The sequence below is a fragment of the Podarcis pityusensis genome, assembly GCF_964106645.2.
Source record: "Podarcis pityusensis genome assembly, chromosome: 8".
Taxonomy (NCBI): domain Eukaryota; kingdom Metazoa; phylum Chordata; class Lepidosauria; order Squamata; family Lacertidae; genus Podarcis; species Podarcis pityusensis.
The window spans coordinates 73,513,397-73,540,674 of NC_138033.1; the positions used below are offsets into that span (position 1 = coordinate 73,513,397).

A 27,278-nucleotide genomic window follows, 5' to 3' on the forward strand; every position below is an offset into this window, starting at 1 on the left:
AGGGGGCGCAAAATTACTTGCCTTGCCCCGGGTGCTGACACCACGCTACGCCACTGTTGGGAAAAAGCCAGATTTGGAAAGATAAGGTTTGGACTGGTTTGGAAATGGGGGGTGGATAGACCCCCCTATGCAGGGATGTTTGGACTTTCCAAGTCTGGCAATGGGCCGTGAGATGTTTGGGGCTGTGGGGGCTCTTAATCTTGGAGAGATTCTGAAACATGTTTTTAAATACCACATGGAGTTTAGTCTGGACTTTGGAAAGGGGCTGATTTGTTGAAAAGGGTCAAAAACATTACCAAGCTGGAGTTCCCCATGTGTGAAAGGAGAATATGAAGAAGAGCTGCGGAAGGGACATGGAAGAGACTTAAGGGCCTCGGATATAAGGTTACCAGGTTAATGCGCTAGATCAATGGGATAAAGAGGACTGACAAAACCCAGGACCAGGAGGAAGGGACGCTGGATGAAGATTGGATCGTTTTTATTTCTTTCTTTTTTATTACTAGGATTGTTTTATAAAATTGATGAATGTTAGAAAAATGTTGGAACGAAATTACTGGCTCTACAAAAATGTCTAAAGAATTAGGTAAGAATATTATGGTTATGAGAAGTTGGTAAAAATAAGAGTTAAGTTTAAGTTTAAGGTTTCTATAAGATAAGATGAAAATAGATTAAGGTAATGTAATGACAGAATATTATGAAATATGGAAAGGATTTGCTGCGATAATTAATAACTAGGATACAAAAAAAGGGAGGAGGAGGAGGCCAAAGAAAGAAGGTAATGAAAGTTGAGGATTCGAGAATGATGGATTTGTTTTTATCTGTTTGTGGTGTGTTTTGTTTTTTGAATTTACATTGTTTTGATGTGGTTTGTTTTCTTTTTGATTTCTTTTTTTCTTTTTCTGCTGTGTTCTTTTCTGTAATTCTAAATTTTTTTCAATAAATATCATTTAAAAAAAATATATTTAAAGCCTCTTCCCAGCTTGTGTCTCCTTTAAAGGGGGAAGCAGGAGGTGGAAACATAGCAAACCAAGGTTTAAGTGATAATCTGTCAGACACCTCTGTTTTAACTATGGCTAAAGTTCAACCACAGATTAGCATTATATGCAAACTCATCGCCTCAGTGAGAAGCAGGCCCAAGATTTCATAGAAGCAGACACAAACTTCACACTTGATTGGTGTAACAGCAAGCGATGGAAATGCAGGTGAATGGGACAACCCTGATGGAGCCTGCATTTGTGTAGGATGTTCCTGTTAAGGGTCTTATTTTTAACTTATCTCATGGTTTATATTTTGGTTTTGTTAGCTACTTTAACTGCGCTTGTTACAGAAAAGTGGGATATAAACCATTAAGATGAAACACATTCAAAATAAACCTTTACTCTCCCCCCCCCCCCCAGATATGATGCTTTTCAGTGAGGTGTCTGCTCACGCATTCAGCTGCCAGCAATTGTGAGTAGTAGCCAACTAAGTCCTACTTGCAGGAGACCCATTTAAATTAATGGGATATACATTAGCCATGCCAATTAACTTCAACAGGTCTACTCTGGGCGGGATTAGCACTGGATGCAACCCCAAGTGTCCAAGCATCAGTTGACGGACATGCATGTGGGAATCAGACCCTGAAATAGTGAATCATTATTTCATGATATTAATTATGGGAGGTAGATTTGAACCTCCGACTCCTCTCACCGAAATCCCAAACACTGGTCAACTCCCTAACAAATGTTATCTGGAGTCCCAGTGAATGTGTAAACAAGTGGCATCTGTAATAAAGATGCCCTATGATGCAACCCCATTCATTGGGAAACACAGCCCTTTCTGCTTGAGCAACCCTAATTCCAAGGAATGGTTAGAATAAAGGAAGCTGACTTACATTGAGCCTGACCATTTGGCTAGTATGATAGACACTGGCTGGCAGCAGCTCTCAAGGGTTTCAGCCAGGGTGCCTCCCAATCCTACCTGGAGATGCCAGAGATTGAACCTGGAACCTTTTGCATGCAAAGCAGGTGCTCTACTACTAAGCTAGGGCCCTTCCTTATCAGCCTCTCACAAGGTGAAACAGTTCTTGCATTTTCCTAATGAGGTTTCAGAGGGGGAAAAATCAGTCGAGAAGCAGCTTCAGGCACATGCTGCAGTGTGCGTGGGGTGTGTGTGTGTGTGTGTTTGTATGTGCGCGCTGCTTTCTGCTGAGCCAATTTCCAAATGTGGATCTATACAGCCAGATGCAATTTCCTCTTCAAATCAATGTTCCAACCCCCACTCGCTCTTTCTGGGTGGCTGATGTGGTCTCCAACCATTCACAGAGGTTGATTAAAGCCCCTGACACTACAAATTTGATTTGACCCAAGAGAAAGGGGGAGCAGAGGGGAGGGAGGAAAGGATGGGGGATGGGGTTAATTTAATTTAATCTTTGCAAGAACAGGAGGAGTTCCAGTTTAGAGAATTTCAATGCTCACCCCTTTGGCTATGGAGAGAGCAGGTGGGGGCCATTTACCCCTCAAAAGCAGCCCCTCCTTCTCCTTACTTTCTATTATTAAAAAATAAAGTTAACAAGTTTGGCTGTCAATAAGCATGCAATACGATAGGCAGGCATTTGCTGCAGTCTTCAATCTAGGTTTACAGCGGACAAATCCCATTCACTTCAATGGGGCAGACTTCAGAGCACACAGCCTGAGAAAGTGTTGGCTGCAATCCTCAGACATGCTTGCTACCCAGTGACTTTTCTTTCTGTGCAAATATGACTTGGATTGTGCTAGTTACAGATGGGTAGCCGTGTTGGTCTGCCATAGTCGAAATAAAAAAATTCCTTCCTGTAGCACCTTAAAGACCAACTAAGTTAGTTCTTGGTATAAGCTTTCGTGTGCATGCACACTTCTTCTGATACACTGAAACAGAAGTTACCAGATCCTTCTATATATTGAGAAGGTGGGGAGGGGTATTACTTAGAAGGGTGGTGGGAATCGGAGATTGGCAGATAGCTGAGATGAGCCTGTTGACGACTCTTAACGACTGTAATAGGTCTTACAGGAAAAGGCAAGGGGTGACTAAGCCATTTCTCACCTTCTCACCCCTTGCCTTTTCCTGTAAGACCTATTACAGTCGTTAAGAGTCGTCAACAGGCTCATCTCAGCTACCTGCCAATCTCCGATTCCCACCACCCTTCTAAGTAATACCCCTCCCCACCTTCTCAATATATAGAAGGATCTGGTAACTTCTGTTTCAGTGTATCTGAAGAAGTGTGCATGCACACGAAAGCTTATACCAAGAACTAACTTAGTTGGTCTTTAAGGTGCTACAAGAAGGAATTTTTTTATTTGGATTGTGCTGTTTGCCTTTCTCCACCCCACACCCCACCTGCCATGTTTAAGAAAGGAAATGAGAATCAAAGATGGGAAGAGGCCAGGAAGCAGTTGTGAAAGCAAACACAAGTTGGGGGGGGGGGTCCCCCAACATAGGTTTTAGTCAGCAGCCCCATCATAACTGTGCAAGTTGATTGTGTGTGTGTGCATGTGTGTGTGTGTTTGCTCTGCGTTTTCAAAATGCAGCTCAAGGGACAATGGAGTCAAGTGCAATGCACAAATCAAGGTATTGGTCCTCGGATCTATTATACATCTGAGCTGGGGAACTATTGGCCCTCCAGATGTCGCTGAACTACAACTCCCATCATCCCACGCCACTGGCCACGCTGGCAGTGGCCGATGGGAATTCAGGGCCAAAGACTCGCCTGCCCTGCCTGCCCTACACTGTTTTGGATTAGGGTATCTGAAAGACCACCTTTTCCCATGTGAACTGGCCAGTTGGTTACGCTCATAATCACTGGAGGCCTTGGGTTTGTTTGTTTTTGTCCCACTGTCTAAAGAAAGTTGTAGTTAGTGTCAGGGTAATCAAGACAGGGCCTGTGGCAGCAGCCCCATAATGAACTTTCCTAGAGACTTTTCTAGAGACACTATAACTGGCCTCATCCCTGATGGTTTTTAGGTAGGCATTGGAAGTGTTTTTGTTTTTTGGTTTTTTTCCATTTTGGTCATGCGTTCTTCACCTGGGTGCTTTTGCAGGGTTACGTTTGAGTAGCTGTCTAAATACACTGGGGCATTGTTCCTAAGGAGCATAGGAAGCTAACAGACCATTGGTCTATCTAGCTCAGAAGCCTCTCTACAGTTCCTTCGTCCATTTGTAACCTGAAACTGTTCTTAACATGAGGCGCGCTTTCGCTAATGGTGCCTCCTGCTGCTGCCGCGCCACCGGAGCACAACTTCCGCTCGCATCCCAGGGCAAAGTTTGCAACCGGGAGCATCTACTTCTGGGTTAGCAGAGCTCGTAACCTGAAGCATTCATAAGGAGGGCAGTACGTAACATGAGGATCCACTGTGTAGGGCAGGGGTCAGCAAACTTTTTCAGCAGGGGGCCAAAACACTGTCCCTCAGACCTAGTGGGGGGGGCAGACTCTATTTTGGGGAAAAAATAAAATGAATGAATTCCTATGCACCACAAATAACCCAGAGATGCATTTTAAATAAAAGCACACGTTCTACTCATGTAAAAACATGCTGATTCCTGGACTGTCCACAGGCCGGATTTAGAAAGTGACTGGGCCTTAGTTTGCCTACCCATGGTATAGGGTTTCAGACTGAGACATTTCCAGCCCTACCTGGAGATGCCGGGGACTGAACCTGGGACCTTCCAAGTGCCACTGCGTGCAAAGCAGATGCTCTGCCACTGAACTACAGAGCTTCTCCAACGTGGGAGGTTGCATCACGCTATTAGAAGACTCCCCATTGTTCTCCAGCCTTGCTAAGATTGCTGAGCATGCCGTTCCCAGAAGGGAACCAACCGTTACTGACATGACAGCATTTTAAAGAGTGGGGAGTGGAGAGGATTTTATTTGGTGGATGGACTCCCAGAAGGATACTTTGAAGTTAAATATTTCCCTGCTTTTGAAAAGCCTAGTGTAAAACCCATCAAGATAACCTCCCTAAGTTAAACAGTAAAAGACAATGGCCTCAATCCAAAGCTACAAAAACACACACAAATTCTGCAATATTGTTGTTCTTTCTACTTCAGTGGGAAAAAGTTTCACGCATCAAGACTGCAACAGGGTGGGAACATCCCCTGATGTTGACAGAAATAGGTGAAATCTTGCTCCTATAATCTTTGAGTATACATTGGAAGGCCCTGTATGCAGACCCAAAGCCAGTGGCGGAGCTTCATGCTCTGGCACCGGGGGACGGAGAGCAGGCAGGGGCGTGGCGTGCAGCCCGTAGGGGCATGGCGCCCAATGTGGGCAGGGGGAGCAGCCGTGATGGCACACCTCTGGGATCACACTGCTGGGGGCAGTATGCTCCCCCCCCCGCACGCCTCTTCCTCCGCCAGTGCCCAAAGCCACTATCTTATGCATTTGTTGGTCACATGCAGCAAGTTTAGAATTAACTCCAGGCAACCAGGTGGGGAAGCATTGTAAAGGCTGATTTTCTTTTTTGCTGACATGTGGCTAACTAAGGGATATTTAGGCACTTGGGTTAGTAAAATGGGGAGAGAGAAATAAATTGTATAAACTTATTTGTAAGGCCGATCAAGACAAATAGGTGTGATCTAAAGACATGCTGCAGGTGCCACTGATTTCTTATTTGCAGGAAGGAAGCGAGTTAGCCAGAAGCACAGAGTAGAAATTTACTCTTTGCCTTATTACTCCTCTCTTTACAGCAGACAGCATGCTTTACACTTCCTTTGTAAGTGGGATTCTCCATATACAGTGCACAACTGCTTTTGCACAGACAGCTGTACACATCTGCACATACAAAGCAGCTTCTCTGGAACCCCTGCATAGTAGCCATTTGGCAAATTGTACACAGACAGGTGTGAGCATGCCACTCCTCCAAAATGTGCAGCAATCAGCCACACAAGGACCCATATTGGCAAACACCTTGTGAATATGCACTGCACAAAATCGCCCCAGTCATCAAACCTAGCATGACCCTATATAGAAAGTACCATATATCATAAAGGACCAATTACCGTATATTAATGCAGACTCAGCAAACCATGTGTCAAAAGCCCTTTTCCCTTCCCAACAAGCCTTCCCTTCAGACATGTATTTTATATGTAAATAGCCACACAATATTTTATTTAGTGCACTCCACAGCTATAAATTGTGTTGCTGTCAAAATGCATGTGACGTTTTTCAGCCTTATAGAATCACCATCTCAAGGAAACCTGAATCTGCCGTGCTTCCAATTATCATTGTTGCTGTGAAACTGTGAAAATGGCACACTGCTTATGACACCTAGGATTAAAAGCAGGCAAGTTTAACCTATAATACTAGAGTTATAAAACAAACTGTGAAACACTTGCTTTACTACCCAAACTTCCAGGCACTCCACGTTCCAGGGAGTTCTACATGCTATAAACTATTTTTGGCTAATAATTTAAAATAATCATCTACACCAGGAGCACCTTTATAGTCCTCTTCTCAGAGAGCTGCTGGCAGGGTGGGGGGCTGTAGCGAGAATGACATGGAAGCTCAATAATGTGGCAAAAGCAAGCGAGCAAAGCTTCAGAAGTTTCTACCCTTCTTTTAATTAAGAGACTCTGCAGCTCTTTAGATTGACTATTTGATCTTGTTCAGCTCTGACCTGCTTGTGCCCATTCTTAGGGCATGTTCATACACAGAGTGGCTGTCTGGGACTGAGAGGCACCCATTTGACCAGCCCAATCCTTGCAAAGTGGCTGGCAAGTTTTCTGACCTTCATTAGTCCCACACATAAAGAATGTGTGGGGTATTAGTTGTCTGTCTGTTTATTTTATATGCTACCCTTCATCCAAGAAACACAGGGCGGTTTACAGTATAAAAAAACCCACACAAAAATAGGTAACATAATAACAAACAAAGCAATAACACCCCACCCAACCCAGTTTAAAAGGCCATTGGTTGTTATCAGCCCCAGTCCTGGGTGAAGAGGAATGTTTTCACCTGGTGCCTAAAGCAAAGCCCTAGCTACCGGGGGAGGGGGGCAGCCAGGTTTTTTGCCCCAGGTGAAGCCTCCAGAGGGGTGCCATTGAGGCTCCCAGCCTATGTATGCGTGCGTGCACAAATGTGCATGGGGGAGGGTGGCAAACCGGGTCTCTGACCCAGGTGAAATAGAGCCTAGTTCCACCCCTGCCTAAAGATATGTCATGAAGGCACCAGGTGAGCCTCCCTGGGGAGAGAATTCCACAAATGGGGAGCCACTGCAGAAAAGGCCTGTTCTCATGGAGAAGGCACACAAAGAAGAGCCTATGATGATTGAAAGGTCTGGGTAGCTTCATATGAGGAGACGCGATCCTTGAGGTATTGTGGTCCTGAGCCGTTTAAGGCTTTATAGGTCAAATGCAGCACTTTGAATTGGGCCTGGAAATTAATTGGCAGCTAGCGCAGTCAGGCCAGGATTGGTGTTATATGCTCAAACCGTCCTGTCCTGGTGAGCAACCTGGTTGCTGAATTCTGCACCAGCTGAAGTTTCTGAACAGTCTTCAGAGGCAGCCCCATGGATAACACATTCTTGTAATCTAACCTAGATGTTACCAGAACATAGACAAAAGACATTAGGCTATCCCTGTCCAGATAGGGGTGTAGCTGGGCCACCAACCAAAGCTGATGAAGGCACTCTGTGCCACCAAGGCCACTTCAGCCTCAAGCAACAGTAAAGGAACTAGAAGTAACCCCTAGCTGCATATCTGCTCCTTCAGAGGGATGTGTAATCCCATCAAGAGCAAACAACCTGCTCCCATCCATCCACTCTAGGCTAACAGTATTCTAGATCAGTACCTCAGTCTGATCTGGACCAAGCATCGGTTTGTTGGCTCTCATCCAGTCCATTCCCGAAATGGTACGCCCAAGTGGCAAAGTTAAATTCAGCAAAATGTTGCCTAAAATTCTGAGTGACATGGTTCCCACCAATGATGGCTGGTGTACATTGAGACTAGCAGGGTGGAGAGTAGGGAGCCCAAACAGAGCCAGAGCCAATGACAGGCAAAGCCAAGTAATTCAAGTTTTGTCTCCATCCTCCTCCTCCTCCTCACTGCTAGGTTCTACAAGGGGCAATGCTAAGATTGAGGAGGAGGAGGAAGCTGACAGCTAGGGTCAACCCAACGGGACTGGCTATAAGTAAGAAGGCGGGAGAGGGGGCTGCCTGGGGTTGGTGGGGTAATGTGTCGTTTGTCCTAATGGATCCATTTTCTCTTATTCAAGTTCACTGGTGCATTAAGGATAGGGTCGTACTGAGCAGAATACAGCAGGGTTGGCTTACTATACTATACAGTGGTACCTATAGTTACAAACTTAATTCCTTTTGGAGGTCCATTCTTAACCTGAAACTGTTCTTAACTAGAGGCGTGCTTTCGCTAATGGGGCCTCTTGCTGCCGCTGCCCCACCAGCACACGATTTCCGTTCTTGATCTCCGCCAACAATTCTTAGACCATCTATGTATCCCAATGAGGAAACCAGAGACAGAGGTTATACGCTTCTTATTACAGGGGAGAGACCAGGAGCTCACCAAGACGGTAGCTAAGTTCCTCTATTTGATTTTTTGCCACCGAAGTATGCTACAGGACCCTGCCCTTGCTGGAAACCCCCAGAGGTGAAATAGATCGCTCGCCTCTTCTTCCCTTTGGCAAATGATTATACTGTTGAAATGGCGACAAGATCGCATTGGCCTATTTATTCTGAATGTTTGTAAGTGATGCCAATAAAGGTTTGATGATGATGATTTCTGTTCTCATTCTGGGGCAAAGTTCTCAACTCAAGGTAACTCTTCCAGGTTAGCCGAGTTTGTAACCTGAAGCGTTTGTAACTCGAGGTATCACTGTATTTAAAATAGGTGAAGTAATACACATTACCATCCACAGCAGATGTCAGGAACCTTTGGCCCTCCATATGTTGCTCAACAACTTCCATCAGCCCTTGTAAGCATGCCCAATGGCTGGGGATGGTAGGAGCTGTAGTTCAGCAATATCCGGAGGGTCAAAGGTTCCATATACCTGATCCAAAGTGAACCCTGCCTGCCCCTAGTGAAAGCCTAAAATTAACTAACTACACCACAGTTCCCATTTTGTGGTGAGGGGAGATACCACTTTGTATACTTCCTGTTCAGCACGACAGCACCCAAAAAAGGGAAGGGTGCTCATAAGAACGCACTCTTAGGTGACAGTGGCTCCAACCTTCCAGTGTGGTAGCCATGTTACATTTGTTGCAGCAGAAACAATAAAGAAACTTCTTGACAAGACTAAAAAAATTATTAGGGCCTAAGCATTTGGACACTAAAGAGCCCCACTTCGTAAGAGGCACAAACGGTGCTTGAGGTGAATTAGCTCTGCGTTACCAAGTTCAGTTAATTAGTTAAAAACTCTCTAAACTACACCTGTAAATAATTCCCATAATTGTTGGGCGAACTGAAGATGAATTAAGTTTGTTTTGTGGGGTAGAAAGTTGTGTAGTTCATCTTTGTGTTCATTCTCTTACTCTTTAGGCCTGTAAGCTTAAATATAATAATTACTGGAGGAAATAAACGACCCAATTCCACTGTGTCGTTTTTTAATGCTTCCTTAGTCTTCTGAAGTATATTTTATATTTCAGCACAGCAACTTATAATGTTTAGATATGGTGGCATCTTTCAGTGGGTGAGATGTGCTGGACTCCTTGTTTTAAGTAATCACAATATTTTTTTCGTTTTTGTTTCGTTTTAGCTGTATATTGGTTTTAATTTTATTTTTAACTCACTTTGAGATAATAATAATAATAATTCTGAATGCTGAATTTTTATTTTATCTTGCCAAGGATCATTTGGACAAACTGAACTGAACTGAACTGAACTGAAAATGTATTAAACCAGATCACTCTGTGAAGGGACGGGCGTAAACCTGGATTAATCCCTTTCTGGACATGCTGAACTCTGGATTATCCTGAATGATTTAAGCTACAGCCTGTTACAAAGGTGGGGATACCTGTGGGCCCCTGAGAGGTCATCAGGATTCTAGCTCCCATTGTTCCTGACACTGTCCATACTGGCTAAGACTGATGGAAATTTGAGTGCAACAGCATCAGAAAAGCCACAGGTTCTCCATCCCTGGCCTACAGCAGGGCTGCCCTTACAGATGACTCAGAAACCTCGACTGGTTCAAAGTGCAGTGGCCGGATTACTAACAGGGGTTGTCTTTAGAACCCATATAACCACAAATAATTCCATTGGCTGCCATTGTTTCTGGGACCAATTTAAGGCGCTGACAACTATCCTTCTTACCTACACACCCTCTCGGGTGTTAAGATAAACGGGTGTGGGTGTGGGTGCGCGCATGTCTTGGTAGTTATGCTGCCCTCAGAAGTTCAGGGCATTCCATGTGGCAGCCCCCAAACTGGGGACTTCCTCCTTGACAGAGGTGTGTCTGACACCTTCACTATACAGCTTTCCACAAATGCTTGAAGATGCAACCTCTTCACTCCGGCCTCTGACACTTCAGGTGTGTGTTTTCAGGACCCTATTCTTACAAGCAAAATTTGTTTTAGCTGCTTTTAATTCTGAGCGTTAAATTGTTGCAACCTGCCCTGAGACCTGCTGGCAAACAACAACAACAACACATATTTTTCCCTCTCAGGCAGCAGGGTACCACCTTTCCCAAAGGAGCAATCCAAGATATCTGCAATGTTGCAGCGGCCTCTAGATCTCGCATGTGCCAATCAGAGAAGTGCCCACCACTGTACAAAGAAGAAAAGCCCACCCTGTGTCTAGAGCCTGGGGGCTCTGGACTTTCCCCAGCACAGCTACTGAAGCTGGTGAGTGATAATATAAACAGGCCTAGATTGCCAGCCCCCCACTGCCAATGCAATTTAATTGGGGTAGGTAGGATCAGGCTCTCCAAGGCTGAAGAACTGGCCACCCTCAAATCAGCTCTCTTATGAGCACATCTACACTATGAATTTAAACCAGCCTCAGATAGGTTTTGCTGTGATGACCCTGGGGTCTCCCTCATCGCACACACAAAAAACCGTAATGGAATTTTTGGAAATGAACATACCACCAGCCAAGCCATATACTGCAAATAATCAGCTGTCAATAACCACATTTGCACTTCACAGACCCACAAATCCTCATTTGGCATTCAGTGCTCATTTACAAATGTTTATAGATACACAGGTGCACTTCTTACTCAACAAGCCTCACTTTGTGTTATATCACTTCGTTTAACACCACCTTTACCAGAAAAAAAGAATAGGATGCCATGCAATTGTCGAAAAGTACAGATGCAAGTCAATTCAGTAATCACAAACTGAAACCCAAACCCTATATTCTTAACGACATCACACTCATCAACAGCGGAGAATTACGGATTCCTGCTCCAGATTCTATACCCATAATGTGGGTTGCAAATCCACTCTTTGCCCATAAATATGATTTGAAAGGTGTGGGGCTGGGAACCCCACCCCATTGTTTCATCATTCCAATTTAGAGTACAGAAGGGTGCTAGAGTGTGCAAAACCAGCTGCCTTAAGTGTAAGCACATTTACGTGAAAGTATGTCTCATTGATTGAAGTATCGGCACAGTTGAGAACAGGGCCTTGCATTTAATTGAACTCTACTAATGCTGTACATTACTCCCATTTTCAAAAAAATATGATTATTATTATTTTTACGAACATAGTGTTCTCATCTTTTTTCAAGATAGGATTGTTATTCCTGCAGTCTTTTGCCAACACAGTTCCAAAACATGCACATTCCAATATCATAATCTAACTTCAAATCCTCTTACACCGACTATTTTGCACTGCTGAATAATATACCAGAAAGGGGAAATGGATGACCAAGAAAGCTGATAGAAAGCTCGCAAACACTTGAGTTGGCATCTTTGAACAGCAGTTTTGCCTGCCTATTGGAGGCTGCAACCCTGAGCCCTCCTCGCTAACATGGAGCTAAAACTAGATGCATTCAGCATAAGAACATCACAGGATATAGCTCTCTCAATTGTCACAGAGGATCACAAACCACTGTCTCCCACCAGCAGTCACACATATACTTAAAAAACAGTGTGCACACCGGCAGGGGTGGATAGATGAAGAAATTATCAAATAGAAATGTGGCCAAATATTAAAACAGAGAAATTATTTCTTTGCGTTCTCATTTTGGTTTTTCGCAATCATCTTACCACTGGAGACGAAATTCGACACCCAGGGCAATCACAGATTGGAGGATGTACCTGTAAGATTCCTTTGGACATAAGAGTCTTCAAACTTTTCCCTGGATGAGAAAGAAAAAAGAGGGGAATAGGGGAATGGAAAGAACAAAACAAGTATTTAGTTTGGCTTTTAAAAAGAAAGAGAGAGAGAGAGAGAGAGAGAGAGAGAGAGACTGAGAGGCTTTGCACAAAACAAGCCAGCCTCTCCCCACCTACCCCCTTTTACAGGGCCCTGGCTTGCACCCTAATTGAACTTTGTACCCTGTAGAAATGATGAAAAGGAGTAGCAGCGCTCATTAGCCCCTATCTAACCTTGTTAAAAATGTTCGCCAGGCTGAAAAATAATAGGGGAACCCTGAAAAAGGAGAGGCCTTGGAGGAGCAGAGCCGCTCTGCACCCACCCCGCCTCCCCCTGCATCAAGCAAACACCATTCAAGATGCCTGCATTTGCAATTCACAGCCATGACGCCAGCACTCAAAGGATAAAACACACACAGCTGAAAGCAGGTAAAGAAAGGCAAACAACAGGCTGAAGAGACAGGCGGGGAGCGCAGGGAGCTTAGCCCCCCCCGCCCCTGAAAAACTCTTTTCTCCGTCCCTTGAACACCAGCTCTCCTCCCCAGAGGAATGAGGGGGCTTTTCCTGAAGGCGGCCGGAGGAAGGGGGTAGCAGCATCATTAGAGCGGCGGCAGCAACAGCCGCTCTCCTCCTCCTCGAGGCGATCAATAAACAAGGCGAGGTGTCAGTCACCTCCTAATGGCTCTTGGGACCCTCGGCGTGACACATGCAGCCTTCGGCTAATGACATGTCAAGGCGGACGCCTCTTGGGCTTCCCACCTCCTTCACCCAGCTCTCCGGCCCCCGCTTTGCCCCAGCCTCAGCTGGCTCCCCGAGCCCGGGCAATGAAATAAAATAAAATGAGGCGCGCGGGGGGGGGGGGGTTAAAAAAGAGCGCGCGCGCCAATGCAAGCCACAGGGGCGATCCTCGCCTCCTTGCACAACAGCAACGACGACGCACCCGCTTGCCGCTCCACTTTTCCCGGGGAAAGTCGCTGGGGCGAAGGTGTGGGGAGATTTTGTGAAATTAAATTGTTAATAAAGGAGGAGGAGGAGGGAAGAGGAGTAGCCGCCAGCACAGACCTCCCTCCCACCCACCAGCTCCCTCGCCGCCGCCACCCACCTGCCTCGGCGCATTGGCGGATCCGGACTGAGCGGCTGGGGTTGGGATTTCGGTTTCTATTCGCATCAGCCCTCTCCGAAGCGACTCCCCCCCACCCACAGGCGCGCTTCCAGAGCAGAGCAAGGCAGGCACAGCAGACCCGCGGTCGCCCCCCCCCCGACCCGCTCCTCCGCTTAACCTCAGCGTCGGCGGAAGGGGCGACCCAAAAGCATCGAGGCCAGTCCCGGATCGGGACGCAAGCGGCAGATCAACAGCAAGCCACGGAAGACGCCACACTGCGGGTTGGAGGAGGGACACCACAGGTCCACGTGCCTCTTGCCTGTCCGAGGTGGGGGGAGGGGAGAGAGCAGCTCCGCTCATTGCGACGCCGGTAAAAAATGCAATCTCTCACAAGACACACACATACTTGGAAGTCGACCCCGCAGAGTTCAGAGGGACTTACTCCCAAGTTAGGATCGCGCCCTCTAACAACGCCACGCTACGCGCAAACACGAAGCTTGCGTTTTTGAACATCCCTTTCCCCCCCCCTCCACTCCAGAAAGCAGCGAGGTTGCTGCGCCTCACTTGCCATTCAGGGGGGTGCGGGCGAGAGGCGAGGCAACCGCGCGAAAAGCGCTCCCGCCAGTCGCAGACGAGCAGCAGCGGAAAGGGGGTTCTCCAAAGTCGCGCCCAGCCGCCCCGGCGCAAAAACTACACTCACTTGGAGAAGAGGGAAGAGCGAAGAGCTTCGGTTTGGCAGGCGGGGGGGGGGAGGGGTGACGGGGCGGGCGCGCCATTCACACATACACACGCTGAGCTAGACGTAAACAGCAGCTGTGCAGACACAACCGCGAAGGGCGCCCAGCGCCAAAACCACAACTCCGCAGCCAGGCGAGCAGCGCCTCAAAGGGGACGCGCCGTCGGGGCAGCAGAGAAAACAGCGCGCAAGGCAGCTCCAAAAAGGATAGGAGTATGTATCTCTGTAGACCCTTTGCTCTTTGCAGTCCTGCTTCGATCCCCCACTACACGCACACACACACACACACACACACACACACACACAAAAAGAGCCCAGAAACACACACCAGACTCCGGGCGCCAAAGCGCTGGCGGCTTCTCGGCTCAGCCTGGCCTCGAGAAGTTGCAGCCTCGGGTCACTTCGGAGGCGCGCTCCAGACAGTCCCTCGCTCCGCGCCAGGCGGCTCTGGTTTGAAGTGGAGGAAAGATGAGTCTCTTCCAATCCTCAACCTCCCCCCCCCTCCAACTGGCGCGCGCGCGCGCGAGACTCCGCCACCGCCCAACAAGTGCAATCTCTCCCCCCCCCCCCGTGGGCACATGCTGCCGCCGCCGCTCTTAAAAAAATAAATAATCCACCCTCGGTTTTACTTGGCCCGCAAAATACAAGAGGCGCGCATCAATAAGTCTCTTCAACTTTCTAAGCACGCGCGAAAACTTCCGTCACCGCCGTCGGTTCTTTCGGATTCTGCAGCGCATTCGAGCGTTCGTTCGTTCACACGCACGAAAAGCGAGTTTCATCTAAAGGCGTGTTTGTGTCAGTTTGACTTTCCGAAAGTAAAAAGGGCAGTTTATAAGAGGTGGGGCGGAGGATAAGGCTTGTGAAAGACGCACTTACAAACCCTCGCGGAACATCATCCCGCACACCCGTTGGCCGACAGCTGTTGCCCCCGCTGGGCATCAAGGGATTCGGCGGTGGAGAGGGAACTGGGAACGCGCCCCCTCGGAAAACCGCGGGAGTTTCCCAGTTTGACGGGACTCTCTTCTAACACGCGCCGATAGTTAACGCGGTCACGCCCCTCCCACCGGAACGTCGAATCTCCGGGAATGAGCAAAGGAGTCAAGAGTGCCTCTGAACATGAACAGAGATCTTTCCCCGTAACATTCAGTGAACAACGATCAACCCACCACGCGATTACGGGTTGGTGGGGCGCGGAGACATTGAACCCAAGCCACCTATCATTTTAGCAGTTGCACACTATTTCCGGTAAAACGAAGAGCCCTGTGAGAAAATAAAGCTTACCAAGCCTGTCCCCACCCCACCCCGCTTCCCTTGTCCGAGATCGGGACGATGCAAAGGCTTGTTCCGTCTACTGATTGCTGAGGGAAAGGGAGCCTTCTAAAATCATACACACCCTACCTACTTTTCCCCACCAGCCGCCTGACGAGGAGCCCTGTGCGCCTCGAAAGCCGGCACTTTCGCCCCAGAGAGAAGCCAGCCGAGCAAGCAGAAAGGAACAGCCCCCGTCGCCTGCCGCGCCCCGGCTTCCCGCCCCGGCTAGCTCGCTCTCTTCCCCGCCGGCCGGCCGGCCGGTCGGTACCTTTGTGCCGGATGCTCCGCTTCCAGTCCTTGGCGGTCTCCCGGCCGCTGACGAACTGGAACTCGTTGGGAGTGAGCCACTCTCCCCGGTAGCGAATGGAGGGCCCTTTGCTGCCCTGGCACAACTTATTGATGTATAGGAGCGCCTTGTTCTCGCCGCACTCCACCTCGATGCAAGGCTCGCCGTTGTCGAAGAAGGGCTGGAAATCCGGGATGGACGAGAAGCGCTCCAGCATCAGGTCCTCGGGGAGGGGGTGCGGGTGGGAGTGGGCGGCGGCGTGGGGCGCCGCGTGGAAGTCCAGGTAAGCGCGCTGCTGCTGGTGGTGGTGATGATGGTGCTGGTGGTGCGCAGCGGTGGCGAAGATCTGCTCGTAGGCAGGCGGGTGCGGGGTCACCACGGGGATGGCGGCGGCCGCCAAGGGGACCAGGTAGTCGGGCAAGGTCTCCATGGGCTGGTTAAAGGCGGCCAGCGCCAGCTCCTCGCGGTCCGGGCGCTCCCTCTTGATGGCCGGCATGGTGGCGGCGACAGCGGCGCGCTCAGCCGGCGGCGGCGGCGGCTGCTCTTCCCAGGCTGCAAGTTGCGCGCTTGGAATGAGCCTCCCGCAAGAGCAGCAGCAGCAGCAGCAAAAGCAGCAACAGCCCCAGCACAAGCAGCACCTTGCAGGCGCCGGCTGGAGCGGCGGCGGCGGCGGCGAACCCGCTTGCAAAGCTCCCCAGCGGCGCAGCAGCCAAGGGGCGCCGGGATCCCGCAGCCAGCAACCCGAGCTTAATGCGCCCGGGAGGAGTTCAGAGCGGTGGCGGCGGCAGCGGCGGCAGATCTGCCCCTCCGGGTTAATACTTGACATCTTGGCCAGGGAGAGGGCGCCGCCGCCGCCGCCACAGCTGCCGCCGCCGCCGCCGGAGACATGGTTTCGGTCGCCAAAGGTTTATTGATCTCCACTCACACACACACCCCCGCCGCCGCCGCCCCCCCCCCAGCCGCGGATCGACCCTGCGCCTCTGCCTAGCGACCTCTTTTCTCTCTCTCTTTCTCTCTCTCTCCCACCACCCCCCACTTTCCCGCCTGGAGTATCCCCTTCTGGCTTGCCCTGCCAGCCCACGCAGCCCTCCCTGCTCGTTTGCCTGGCGTTTTATTTTTAATCTGGTTGTGTGCGAGTGGTTCTTTTTAATATATATATATATTACAGTCACCTAAAATCTTGCAACCACCACCAGCAGCCGCCTTATTTTCTCTCTCCGTTCCACGCGGGTAACGCACTTTCACTCCCCTGCCCCGCCACTTGCAAAAAACGTAATTTTTTAAAACTGCATTTTTTATTTTAAAAATTGCAATTGCTTTAGCGCAACCTCTGCAACATTGCTTTCCTTCCCTCCCACACAAGCCTGCAACTTTTCCACAGGTCTGTCTCCCCGCTATTAAGAATAATTTTAAAAAAACCCACCCACATGCATTCACACGTGCACCTGCAAAAGGGGATATTTCTCAAACGACGCCCCCTCCCAGCGAAGCCTATTGAGATGGTTAGGAAATCAATTTCTAGGCTAGAAATTAAAAGCAACCTAGTATTTAAAAAAATTAATAAATAAAAACACTTTCACAGTCGACAATTCCCCCTCCCCAATAAACAGCGCCCTTGCCTTTACTAGAAGTAAAGGGGTTCTATTTGGCTGGGCTTCCTCCTACAAGCACCCCTGATAGAAACATATATATTGATATATTTTCGGAAGTCAGAGTGGAGTTCTGAGACACTCCGACCAAACAAGCTTTTCCCTCCGCTGCCGATTCTCCAACTTGCCCCATTTAAACAGCACAAGGCGCTTGCAAAAAAAAGAGAGAGGCGGAAAAAGTGGAAGGTGGGGGGACTGACTCTAGGAGAGGGGGGTAAGCGACAGACAACCACCTTCTTCAAAGAACCACACAGTCGTCTCCCCTGTGTTGTTTTTTTTAAAGCCCAAATTAACCTGGGTGGATGCTCTTCTTACCCGTGGACTCTGGATGCCGTTGGAGTCAGTGGGTGTCACTGGGGCTTTGCCCCCGAACCTGTTTTCAGCTGGAAGGCTCACTGCTGCCTTGGGCAGCAAGAGTGAAAGTCTCTACTCTGTCTCATCGCAACTCTGGTGTTTGGAAAGAATGGGCTTCTGGATTAAGGTAAGTGTGATGCAGGCAGCTGTGAGCCCCTGCACACTTTTTGGGGGGGGAGGATTTTAAAGTGATCTTCTGGTGGGCAATCTTACTTAGAGGGACATTTTCTACAACATGGACAGGGAACCTGAGACCCACCAGAAGATGCTGGGTTCACAACTCCCGCCATCTCCAGCTAGCAAGGACAACTGTCAGCACCAGGTTCCCCACTCCACCAATGCATTGCCTATGTTGTCTTCAGAACAAGCGTCTTAAACATCATGGCAGTCCTCTGTCATGGGTCTCAGTCTGACTGCAAATTTTCACTGCAGAAGCAGACCTCTAAGGAGAACAAGGCGTTCCAGGCCAGAGCGGGACTGACCCCCTTTTTGGATACTGCCCTTGTGTTTTGGACAGTCACACTACGCAAGGGTCATTGTGTTCTCCAGACAGTACTCTTGGAGCCCAGAACCACCACCTCCATCATAAAACTGGCCCCATAAAACTCTTGTATTCCTGTCCTGTTTACGGCCTTCCCACTGAAGCATCTGATTGGCCAATGTGAGAACAGGATGTTTTTAAACACCTGGTTTTTTTAATCAAGAATTTTATCAAGGGTTTTTTGGGGGTTTTTTTGTAAACCGCTTATCAGGTTTCTTAAAGCTGTAAATTTTGTAGAATGTAAAATAAATAAGCAAAGGATGCTGGATTGGCTGGGCCTTTGGCCTGATCCAGGGGCAAGGCTCCTCTTATGTTACTCTAGGTCAGGAAAGGAAGTTACGGAGAACATGTCCTTCGGGAGAGCTCTACATCTAAATATATATAAAGCACGTAACCAAAAATGTACAGTGGTACCTTGGGTTACATACATTTCAGGTTACAGACCCAGAAATAGTACCTCAGGTTAAGAACTTTGCTTCAGGATGAGAACAGAAATTGTGCTCCGGTGGCGCGGCGGCAGCGGGAGGCCTCGTTAGCTAAAGTGGTGCTTCAGGTTAAGAACAGTTTCAGCTTAAGAACAAACCTCTGGAACGAATTAAGTACTTAACCCGAGGTACCACTGTAATAACAAAAGAGTTGAATTCAATGTTAGTCTTACTCAGAAGAGAACCATTGAAATTAATGAACAATTTCAGTGGGTCTACCCTGAATAAAAGTTAGTCGAATGCAACCCAAAGTGTGGAATTGGATCTCTATTTCATACTACATTTGTTCTAAAAATAAAAATTGGCAGAGCTAGCAGGGGCCAGGAAAAAAATGACTGTGGGGGTGGATCTGGGACCACCAGTTGCCTGTCCTAAAACAACTGTATTTGGCTGCTGTCACAGACAGACTTGTGGGCCACTGTGTCCCTGTTCTGAGGATGATCCAGTCCAGATGTTCTTATATAATATAAAGCAGCTGGAGAAATAATTTAAAAAAAACACAAGCAAAACAACAACACCACCCAAACCCCACACCTTTTCTTGACACTCCCTCTTGTTGAATGCCTTGTGCATGGAGGAAGGAGAAAAAAGTGGTGATCTTGGTTTGTGGTTCACAACTTGGGTGTGTCAGGGAGATATCCTACCTAATTGCCACATTTACTGCTTTCCATTAAAAGTTTAATGGCAAGGTTTAAAATATTACATTACATTGTACTGCGTGTTTACTTGCCAATATTTCTCTGTATTTGATTATTCCCCCCCCCCAAAAAAAATAATGATGATGATGAGGCAAAGCTTGGCAGGCAGCCTACCAGAAAATGAACTATTTCCCACCCTTCATTTGGAATATTTGAAACTGTTGGTAGACAAGCAGCCCCCCTAAAGCTCTGAGAAAAGAGTGATGCTCAGAGTTTTCTGTCTCCCTGCTGGTCGCCAAGGACAAACCGGCGCCAAAAGCGGTTTGTCAGAGAAGCCTTGTGCCAATCTTGTCAGAGCTGAAGGAGACTCTGAATGCAGGAGGGCACAGCGAGGAACTCCCCAGTTACAGCTGTGCTCTGTAAAAACAACTCGGTAACTTTCTGATGGTGCATCCATGTCCAGTACTAGAGCACCCCTTTGGGAACGCTTTGAGCTCAAGGTCACAACGCAGCCCATCCATCCTCATTTGCAGGGTAACTGAGTGCGATGCAGTTGTTAGAGTGCTGGACTATGACTGGGGAGACCAGGGTTCAGATCCTCACTGGGTGACCTGGGGTCAGTCACAGTCTCTCAGCCTAATCTACCTCTCAGTGTTGTTGTGAGGAGAGCTGTGTACTCCTTGAAGGAAAGGTGGGATTACAGTGGACGCTCAGATTGCAAACATGATGCGTGCAGAAGGCACGTTCGCAACCTGCAGCGCTGCATCTGTGCGCACGTACGAGTTGCGATTCGGCGCTTCTGCACATGTGCAAAGTGTGATTTAGCCCTTCTGCGCATGTGCGATTGCCGAAACCCAGAAGTAACCCATTCCGGTACATCCGGGTTTCGGCGCGTCCGTAACCTGAAAAAATGCAACCTGAAGCATCTGTACCCTGAGGTATGACTGTATCCAAAATTACAGAATAAATCCATCAGCTCCAAAATTTGCCTATTCTGGCTACATAATAAGAGTCTGCTGGATCATCTGGTCCAACATCCTGTTCTCACGGTGTCCAAACAAATGTCTGTGAGAAACCCACTAGAGCACTCTCTCTTCCTGAAGTTTCCAGCAACTGAAATTCAGAAGCATTACTGCCTATGACCGTCGAGGCAGAACATAGCCATCGTGGCTGGTAGTCATTGATAGCCTTATCCTCCATGAATAGCCCTTGACATAGAATTATCCTCCTACAATGATTTGTCCAACCCTCTCTTAAAGTGGATTGGCATCGCTGCCTCCAATAGGAGCAAGTTCCTCAGCTAGTACAGTGGTACCTCAGGTTACAGACACTTCAGGTTACAGACTCCGCTGACCCAGAAATAGTACCTCGGGTTAAGAACTTTGCTTCAGGATGAGAATAGAATAGTGCTCTGGAGGCGAGGCGGCAGTGGGAGGCCGCATTAGCTAAAGTGGTGCTTCAGGTTAAGAACAGTTTCAGGTTAAGAACGCACCTCTGGAATGAATTAAGTACTTAACCCGAGATACCACTGTAATTGCTTTCAAGTGACTCAGTGTGAGGGACTGGGCAGAGGAGGCCTCCCCAGCCTGACCCTTCCAGGGAGGAGGGAGGAGGAAGAGGAAGAGGAAGACAGTTTAGATTTACAACAGGGGTTTGCAGGAGGTCACAGCTCAGAGGAAGATGAGGGGAAATAATGGGAGAGGAGGAGGAGGAGGAAGCAGCAGAAGGGCAACAGCTGACGGACACAGTGTCTTTAGAAAGCATTCCAGATCCCCCTCTCCCAGAACCCGGCGAGCCTTGAAAGTAGGAGAGCAAACAGCTCAAAGACAGAGGGCACATAGCAGCACCCGTATAAGTGATGAATGAGGAAGTGGGAGAGACGGGGGTGGAGATTCACTCCAGACAACACCATTATCCAAGAGGCTGGGTTCTATAGCCTCTCCTTCTAATTACTGAATAAAAAAGGATAGTAAGAAACCTTCCCTTGTCTTTATACTTTCCCAGGCAACCAGCTGGGAGTCGTTGACAGCATCCTGACACTCAGACTAAGATCTGTCCTAGCTTTACTCTTTGCAACTCTAACTGGGCCAAGGTCTGAAGTAGGAACATAGGAAGCTGCTTTAGATCCTTGGTCCATCTAGCTCAGCATTGTTGACACACTGGCAGCAGCTTTCCAGGGCTCCAGGGGGCGGGGGGATATATTTCACAGCTCTACCTGAAGATGCTGGGGTTGCAACTGTTGTGCCACAACCCTCCCACTCATTTTCTATAAAAGGTGACGTCAGTGACAACTTGAATAAAATATTGGGGGGCTCCAGGTAAGCCCCACTTTGCATAATCAATCACAAGATGCAGCACACACAGACACACTATTTTAATGGCAATGCCTATCAACTGGGGGGGGGTCAAATATTTTGTTGGGGGGGTGTGAAGACCCCTTGGTCCCTAGTAGTTGGCTCCTTTGCTCCCCATTTCTGGAATGTTCTCCCCAGGGAGGCTCGCCTGGTGCCTTCATTACATATCTTAAGGCATCTGACAGAAACATTCCCCCCCCCCCAAAACAGGCCCTTGGCTGTTAAATGATCTATGTGTGTGGGGGGGGTATTGTCATTATTACAATGGTACCTCAGGTTACAGACGCTTCAGATTACATACGCTTCAGGTTACAGACTCCGCTAACCCAGAAAGAGTACCTTGGGTTACGAACTTTGCTTCAGGATGAGAATAGAATAGTGCTCTGACGGCGCGGCAGCAGTGGGAGGCCCCAACAGCTAAAGTGGCACCTCAGGTTAAGAACCGTTTCAGGTTAAGAACAGACCTCCGGAACGAATTAAGCTCTTAACCCGAGGTACCACTGTATTATGTTATGCATTTTTGTGTTTTTATGTTGTAAACTGCCCTGTGATCTTTGGATGAAGGACAGTATATAAATATAATGAATAAAGAAAGAATAATAAATACCAACAGCATATAAACCCACCAATTAAGCCATAACATACAATCAGCTGAGCCAAGAAGAGCAACTGAATGCAGCAGTAAGCAAGCCTGGCTAGTCCTTTTGGAAAGTGACGTATAAAGCCTTAGGTGGTTTAAGACCCCTGTTCTTCAAGGACTGCCTTTCCCCACATGAACCTGGACCCTGTAATCATCACTGGAGGCCCTTATTCATGTGCCCCATCCATGAGAGGTCCTAAGAGCAGCAACACAAGGATGGGCCTTTTCATTGATGTCCCTGTCATGAGATGCTCTCCCTAGGGAGTCATGCCTGGCACCATCTTTATCCAGTTCTAGATGCCAGGATACGACTCCCTCTCCCTGGCTTTTGGCCCTTAATTTGAATGGTACTGTGGCCTCTTTTACTGGTGTGGGACTTGGAGCTCTGCTGCCTTGTTTAACTGTGTTTTTAGTATTTTATTTGAATTGTGTTTTACGTTTTTATTGAGGTTTTAAATGGTATTCTTGTAAGTTGCTTCAAGTTAACTTGTAGGAAAAGCAATGAACAGTAACTAATTATTATTATTCCACAAAGAGGGAGCCTCCATTAATAAAGGCCTATCCCTTGTAACCACTTGGCCAACCAAGGAAAGCAGACACACTCTTAAGAGGCCCTCCCCCAACAACAATTTCAGATGTATACACAGGAAGTGTTCTTTGAGTCATTCATCTTCAAGAGGTGGGTCAACACCCCGAACTAAGTTTTGTTGCCGCTGTGGCACCAATGCCACTTTTTTCTTTCCTTACTGGTGGAGAGAGATAAGGCCCAAAACTTCACACGTATGCTAAAAAGTGTTTTAGAGCAAGTCCCATTTGCAGACTGGGGTTAAAGGTGGATCCTTGGTCTATAAAAGCTGGAGAATATTGCTTTAAGGCACCTTGGTCCCACACCATTTACGGTCTTAAAGGGCAAAATTAGCACTTTAAATTGTTCCTCTAAACTGTGGCTGGAAACCTGCATATAGTTCTTTAAACCCAAGTGATTAGTTCCTGTTAGCAATCTGGTTACCACAGTTTGGACCAGGTTTTGCAGTTTTGCAAGACCAGGGCTTTTTTTTTTTTCCAGCCAGAACTCACTGGAACTAGAAAAAAAGCCCTGTACAAGACTATTCAAAACATCCAAGTCCTTACAGAGTCCTATATCCCTGGCCTAGACTTTTAAGCTTGATATGCCAGTTACAGAACTCAACACTTTATGCATGCTAAGTAGGGAGCAACAGTGACTTTTGCAACCTATCAGCTTGCCTTGAATGCAGTGGAAATAATGTCTTGCAAGGAAGTCTGCTTCCCACCCTACCCAGCAACTGAGCTCCTGCAAAGATTATCTTCATTACTTTGCAGATGAGCTATGGTCCCTGTATACTGTAGAGCCCAAACAGGATATGTAGCAGATTTATTCTGCTTAAAGCTAATGCAGGGACTGTTGAATTCTGTATTCCTGTAAGCTATCACATTCTCCAGAAACCATTCCAGAGGCTAAATATGACACTCCAATTGGAGGTGGGTGTGGAGTCAGTAACAACAAGCATCTTGTTGGCCATTGTGAGGACAGGATGCTGGAGTAGATGGGCCAGTGGCCCATTAGGCTAGTCCTAATCATCTGGAGGGTTGCAAGACCCTCCAGCGTTGCCTGATTTTAATAAAGCACCAAAACATCTCTCTGGTCAGCTGAGCTCAACCACATGAAAGCCCAGTGCTTCTCAGCTCTGGACTGGGTGGTGGTAAAGGAATGATTGAAATCTGAGAGGCAGTGCCACATCCAAGGCTGGATATAAATAAGAAGCTAAGTAGGTGGGTGTTGGCTTGGTATACTAGGTTTGTGGGGCTGTGCCCCATCTGACCTAGTGGGCCGGCCTCCATGTCCGTAAAGGGATTTAATTTGGGGGTGCGGGCTGGAGGAAAGAGATACAAACAATAAGTAAATTTGTATGCAAGTGTGCAAAATGGCACCCACCTTCTAATAATACCCCTGACAGCTGCTGATAAATTATTTCCTGGTCTCGACTTTAGATTCTGTCCCAATGGAGACCCTAGAACAGCATGAGTCTCCAGCTGTTGTTGGACTACAACTCCCACCATCCCTAGCTAGCAGATGTGCCGGCTGAGGCTGATGGGAGTTGTAGTCCGACAACATCTGGAGTGCACCAGGTTGTAGAAGGCTGTCCTAGATCTTTCTCTCCAGGCCGTGTCTAGCACCACCAGGCACATGAGGCCCCAATGTGCTGTGCAGGGCAGCTGGGCAAGCGCCACCAAAGTCCTGCTTGGTGGGATCAGCATCAGAGGTCAGACTAGCCTAAGGCCAGACTGCTTCATTAGGGAAGATGTTTTGACAGCTCAGAGAGGAACAGCCGCCAAAGGGAAGGGGGGTGTAAGGGGGGCTTTGGGTGGGGTGATGGGGCTCGAAGCACTGAGGACATAAGGTCCTATTTAAAAAAAATACAATAAACACCATTACTGGAAAGATCCCAGGTTTCGCCTGCTTTAATCCAGCAGAGACCGAAAAAGGCCAAAGTTCCACAGTGATTTCTCGGAACATAAGAAGAAATCTCCACAAATGCAATAAACATTCCCTCTTTCCTGAGCAAGGCCACATTCACACCATACATTTAAAGCAGTATTACACCACTTTCAACAGTCACAGCTTCCCCCAAAGAATTCTGGGAGCTGTAGTTTGTTCTGGGTGCTGAGATTTGTTGGAAGTTCCGATTCCCCTTTACAGAGCCGTAATTCCCAGAGTGGTTTAGCATTCAATCTCTTTTCCCAGGGAACTCTGGGAACTGTAACTCTGTGAGGGGAACATGGGGTTCTCACAACCCTCAGCACCCTTTAGCAAACTACACTTCCCAAGATCCTTTGGGGGAAGCCATGATTGTTTAAAGTAGCATGATAGTGCTTTAGAGTTTAGATGTCTAGTTTGGGTAGGACCTAAGTCCTACTCAGCAGAAACCCATTGAAATTAATGGACCTAAGTTACACAGTCTCACTGACTTCAATGGGTCTCTTTTGATTCTCTGCTATCAGGTGTCCCATGGTTTTTTGTTTGTTTGTTTTTCTTTATTTCCTCCCTCTCTCTGCTGCCCCCCCCCATCCTTTTAGTCTTATTCCCCAGGCAAGGGATTAATTGAAGTAAACCCATTGCCATGACAACCACACAACGTGGAGCTTTAATCAAACAAAACTCCGATAAGATGGGAAAAGGGAAGTAAAGACGGAGAAAGCAAAACCAAAAAAAACCCAACAACAACCCTGGGGGAAAATATTAAAGACCCACAGTGAAACTATACCAAAACAGAGACAGGTGGCCTCTCTCTGCCTCCACTGCTGACTTGGTGAATGTTTTATACAGAGTTCAGTCAGAGGCCAGGCACCCTGACCGTGAGCGGGGCAAAGGGGTGCTTGACACCAGTGAAGGGCAAGAGACAGCCAGGTCAGGGTCTGGCTGGGGAAGCTTCTTCCAAACTGGGGGCCACATTCCCTTCCTGGGGCCACATGCCATTGGTGGGTGGGGCCAGGGGCAAAAGTGGGTGGAGCAACACATGTACATTTTACCTCGGTGCAGCAGGCTAGTTTCTAGATGTACTCACACACACATCTCTATCAAGGCAAGCAAGAGACATGATCAGGGTCCAAGGACACGTTTCAAGGCAAGCGAAAACACGCAAGGAGGGTGCAGAACAGTGTGGCCTGGAGAAAGCAGGTGTAGCTAAGGAGGGGTGTGGACTGAGGATAGCCCTAGGGGCCAGGCAGAGAGCCCGAGAGGGCTGCTTTTGGTCTCCAGGCCAGGTTCCCCATCCATTTGAAGATAAAACCACCCAACTCCCTTCCTTTTCTGTAGGCTTCTCTGTAGCATGGCACCGGCAATACCAGTGGCTAACGTGCCCATGCCTTTCCTAGCTCCTACCCCCAGTGGCATAGGGACGCGGGTGGCGCTGTGGGTTAAACCACAGAGCCTAGGACTTGCCGATCAGAAGGTCGGCGGTTCGAATCCCCGCAACGGGGTGAGCTCCCGTTGCTCTGTCCCTGCTCCTGCTAACCTAGCAGTTTGAAAGCACGTCAAAGTGCAAGTAGATAAATAGGTACTGCTCCAGTGGGAAGGTAAACGACGTTTCCATGTGCTGCTCTGCTTCGCCAGAAGTGGTGTAGTCATGTTGGCCACATGACCCGGAAGCTGTACGCCGGCTCCCTCGGCCAATAAAGCGAGATGAGCGCCTCAACCCCAGAGTCGGCCACGACTGGACCTAATGGTCAGGGGTCCCTTTACCTTTACCCCCAGTGGCAGAGCTCCATGCTACAGCACCGGAGGTGGAGAGCAGGCGGGGGTGGGGCATGCATTTCTGGGGGCGTGGTGCGCTGCCTGCAGGGGCGGGGCCTCCAGCACGGGTGGGGGGCAGCAGTGATGGAACCCCACCAGGACTGCGCTGATGGGGGCGGTGTGCTCCCCCCGCCCCCTCTTCCTCCACCAGTGCCTACGCCCAACAGTCAATATCTGCCAGGCTACGCGCCACGAAGGTTTTCCCTAGCCAATCCTGCTTTTCTTTCCAAGCCAGGAGCTTGCTTCAGGCTAGCATGCACAATGACCAGCCGTGAGTCAGGCAGCTGTGGGCCCCACTCTGAAAATAAGCCAACTAGCCAACTGTGAGTGCTGGTGAGGGGCAACGTGTATCGATCAATAGAAAATGATAGACATGCATACCTATATGTCTGTAAAAGAGATAAAGGCTGCACATTTAATGCACGTTATTTCTCTCTCCCTGCCCACAAAGTACCATGTGAACTGCAATCTAAAAGATAAGGTGCTTCTTCAGGCAGCGCAAAGTTAAACTATGGAACTCGCTCCCACAGGAGGGGCAGCCATGGCCACCAACTTGGAAGGCTTTAAAAGAGGATTGGACATGGAGGAGAAGG

General features: G+C 48.3%; 1 protein-coding gene across 11 annotated transcripts in view; it reads right to left on the minus strand.

Annotated features, from left to right (window-relative positions):
* Positions 1 to 27,278, minus strand: part of SAMD11 (sterile alpha motif domain containing 11) — a 297,706-nt gene that overhangs the window by 116,881 nt on the left and 153,547 nt on the right. For 2 of the 11 annotated variants that reach the window (XM_081016053.1, XM_081016046.1), the window contains one exon: positions 12,221 to 12,261. In XM_081016053.1, the coding sequence (XP_080872179.1) occupies positions 12,221 to 12,241 (21 nt within the window). In that variant the 5' untranslated portion in view covers positions 12,242 to 12,261. Of the gene's footprint in view, positions 1 to 12,169; positions 12,262 to 13,379; positions 13,487 to 14,443; positions 14,568 to 14,991; positions 15,012 to 15,694; positions 16,616 to 27,278 lie in introns of those variants that run through there. The other 9 variants (XM_081016048.1, XM_081016047.1, XM_081016044.1 and 6 more) reach the window with 9 other exon arrangements.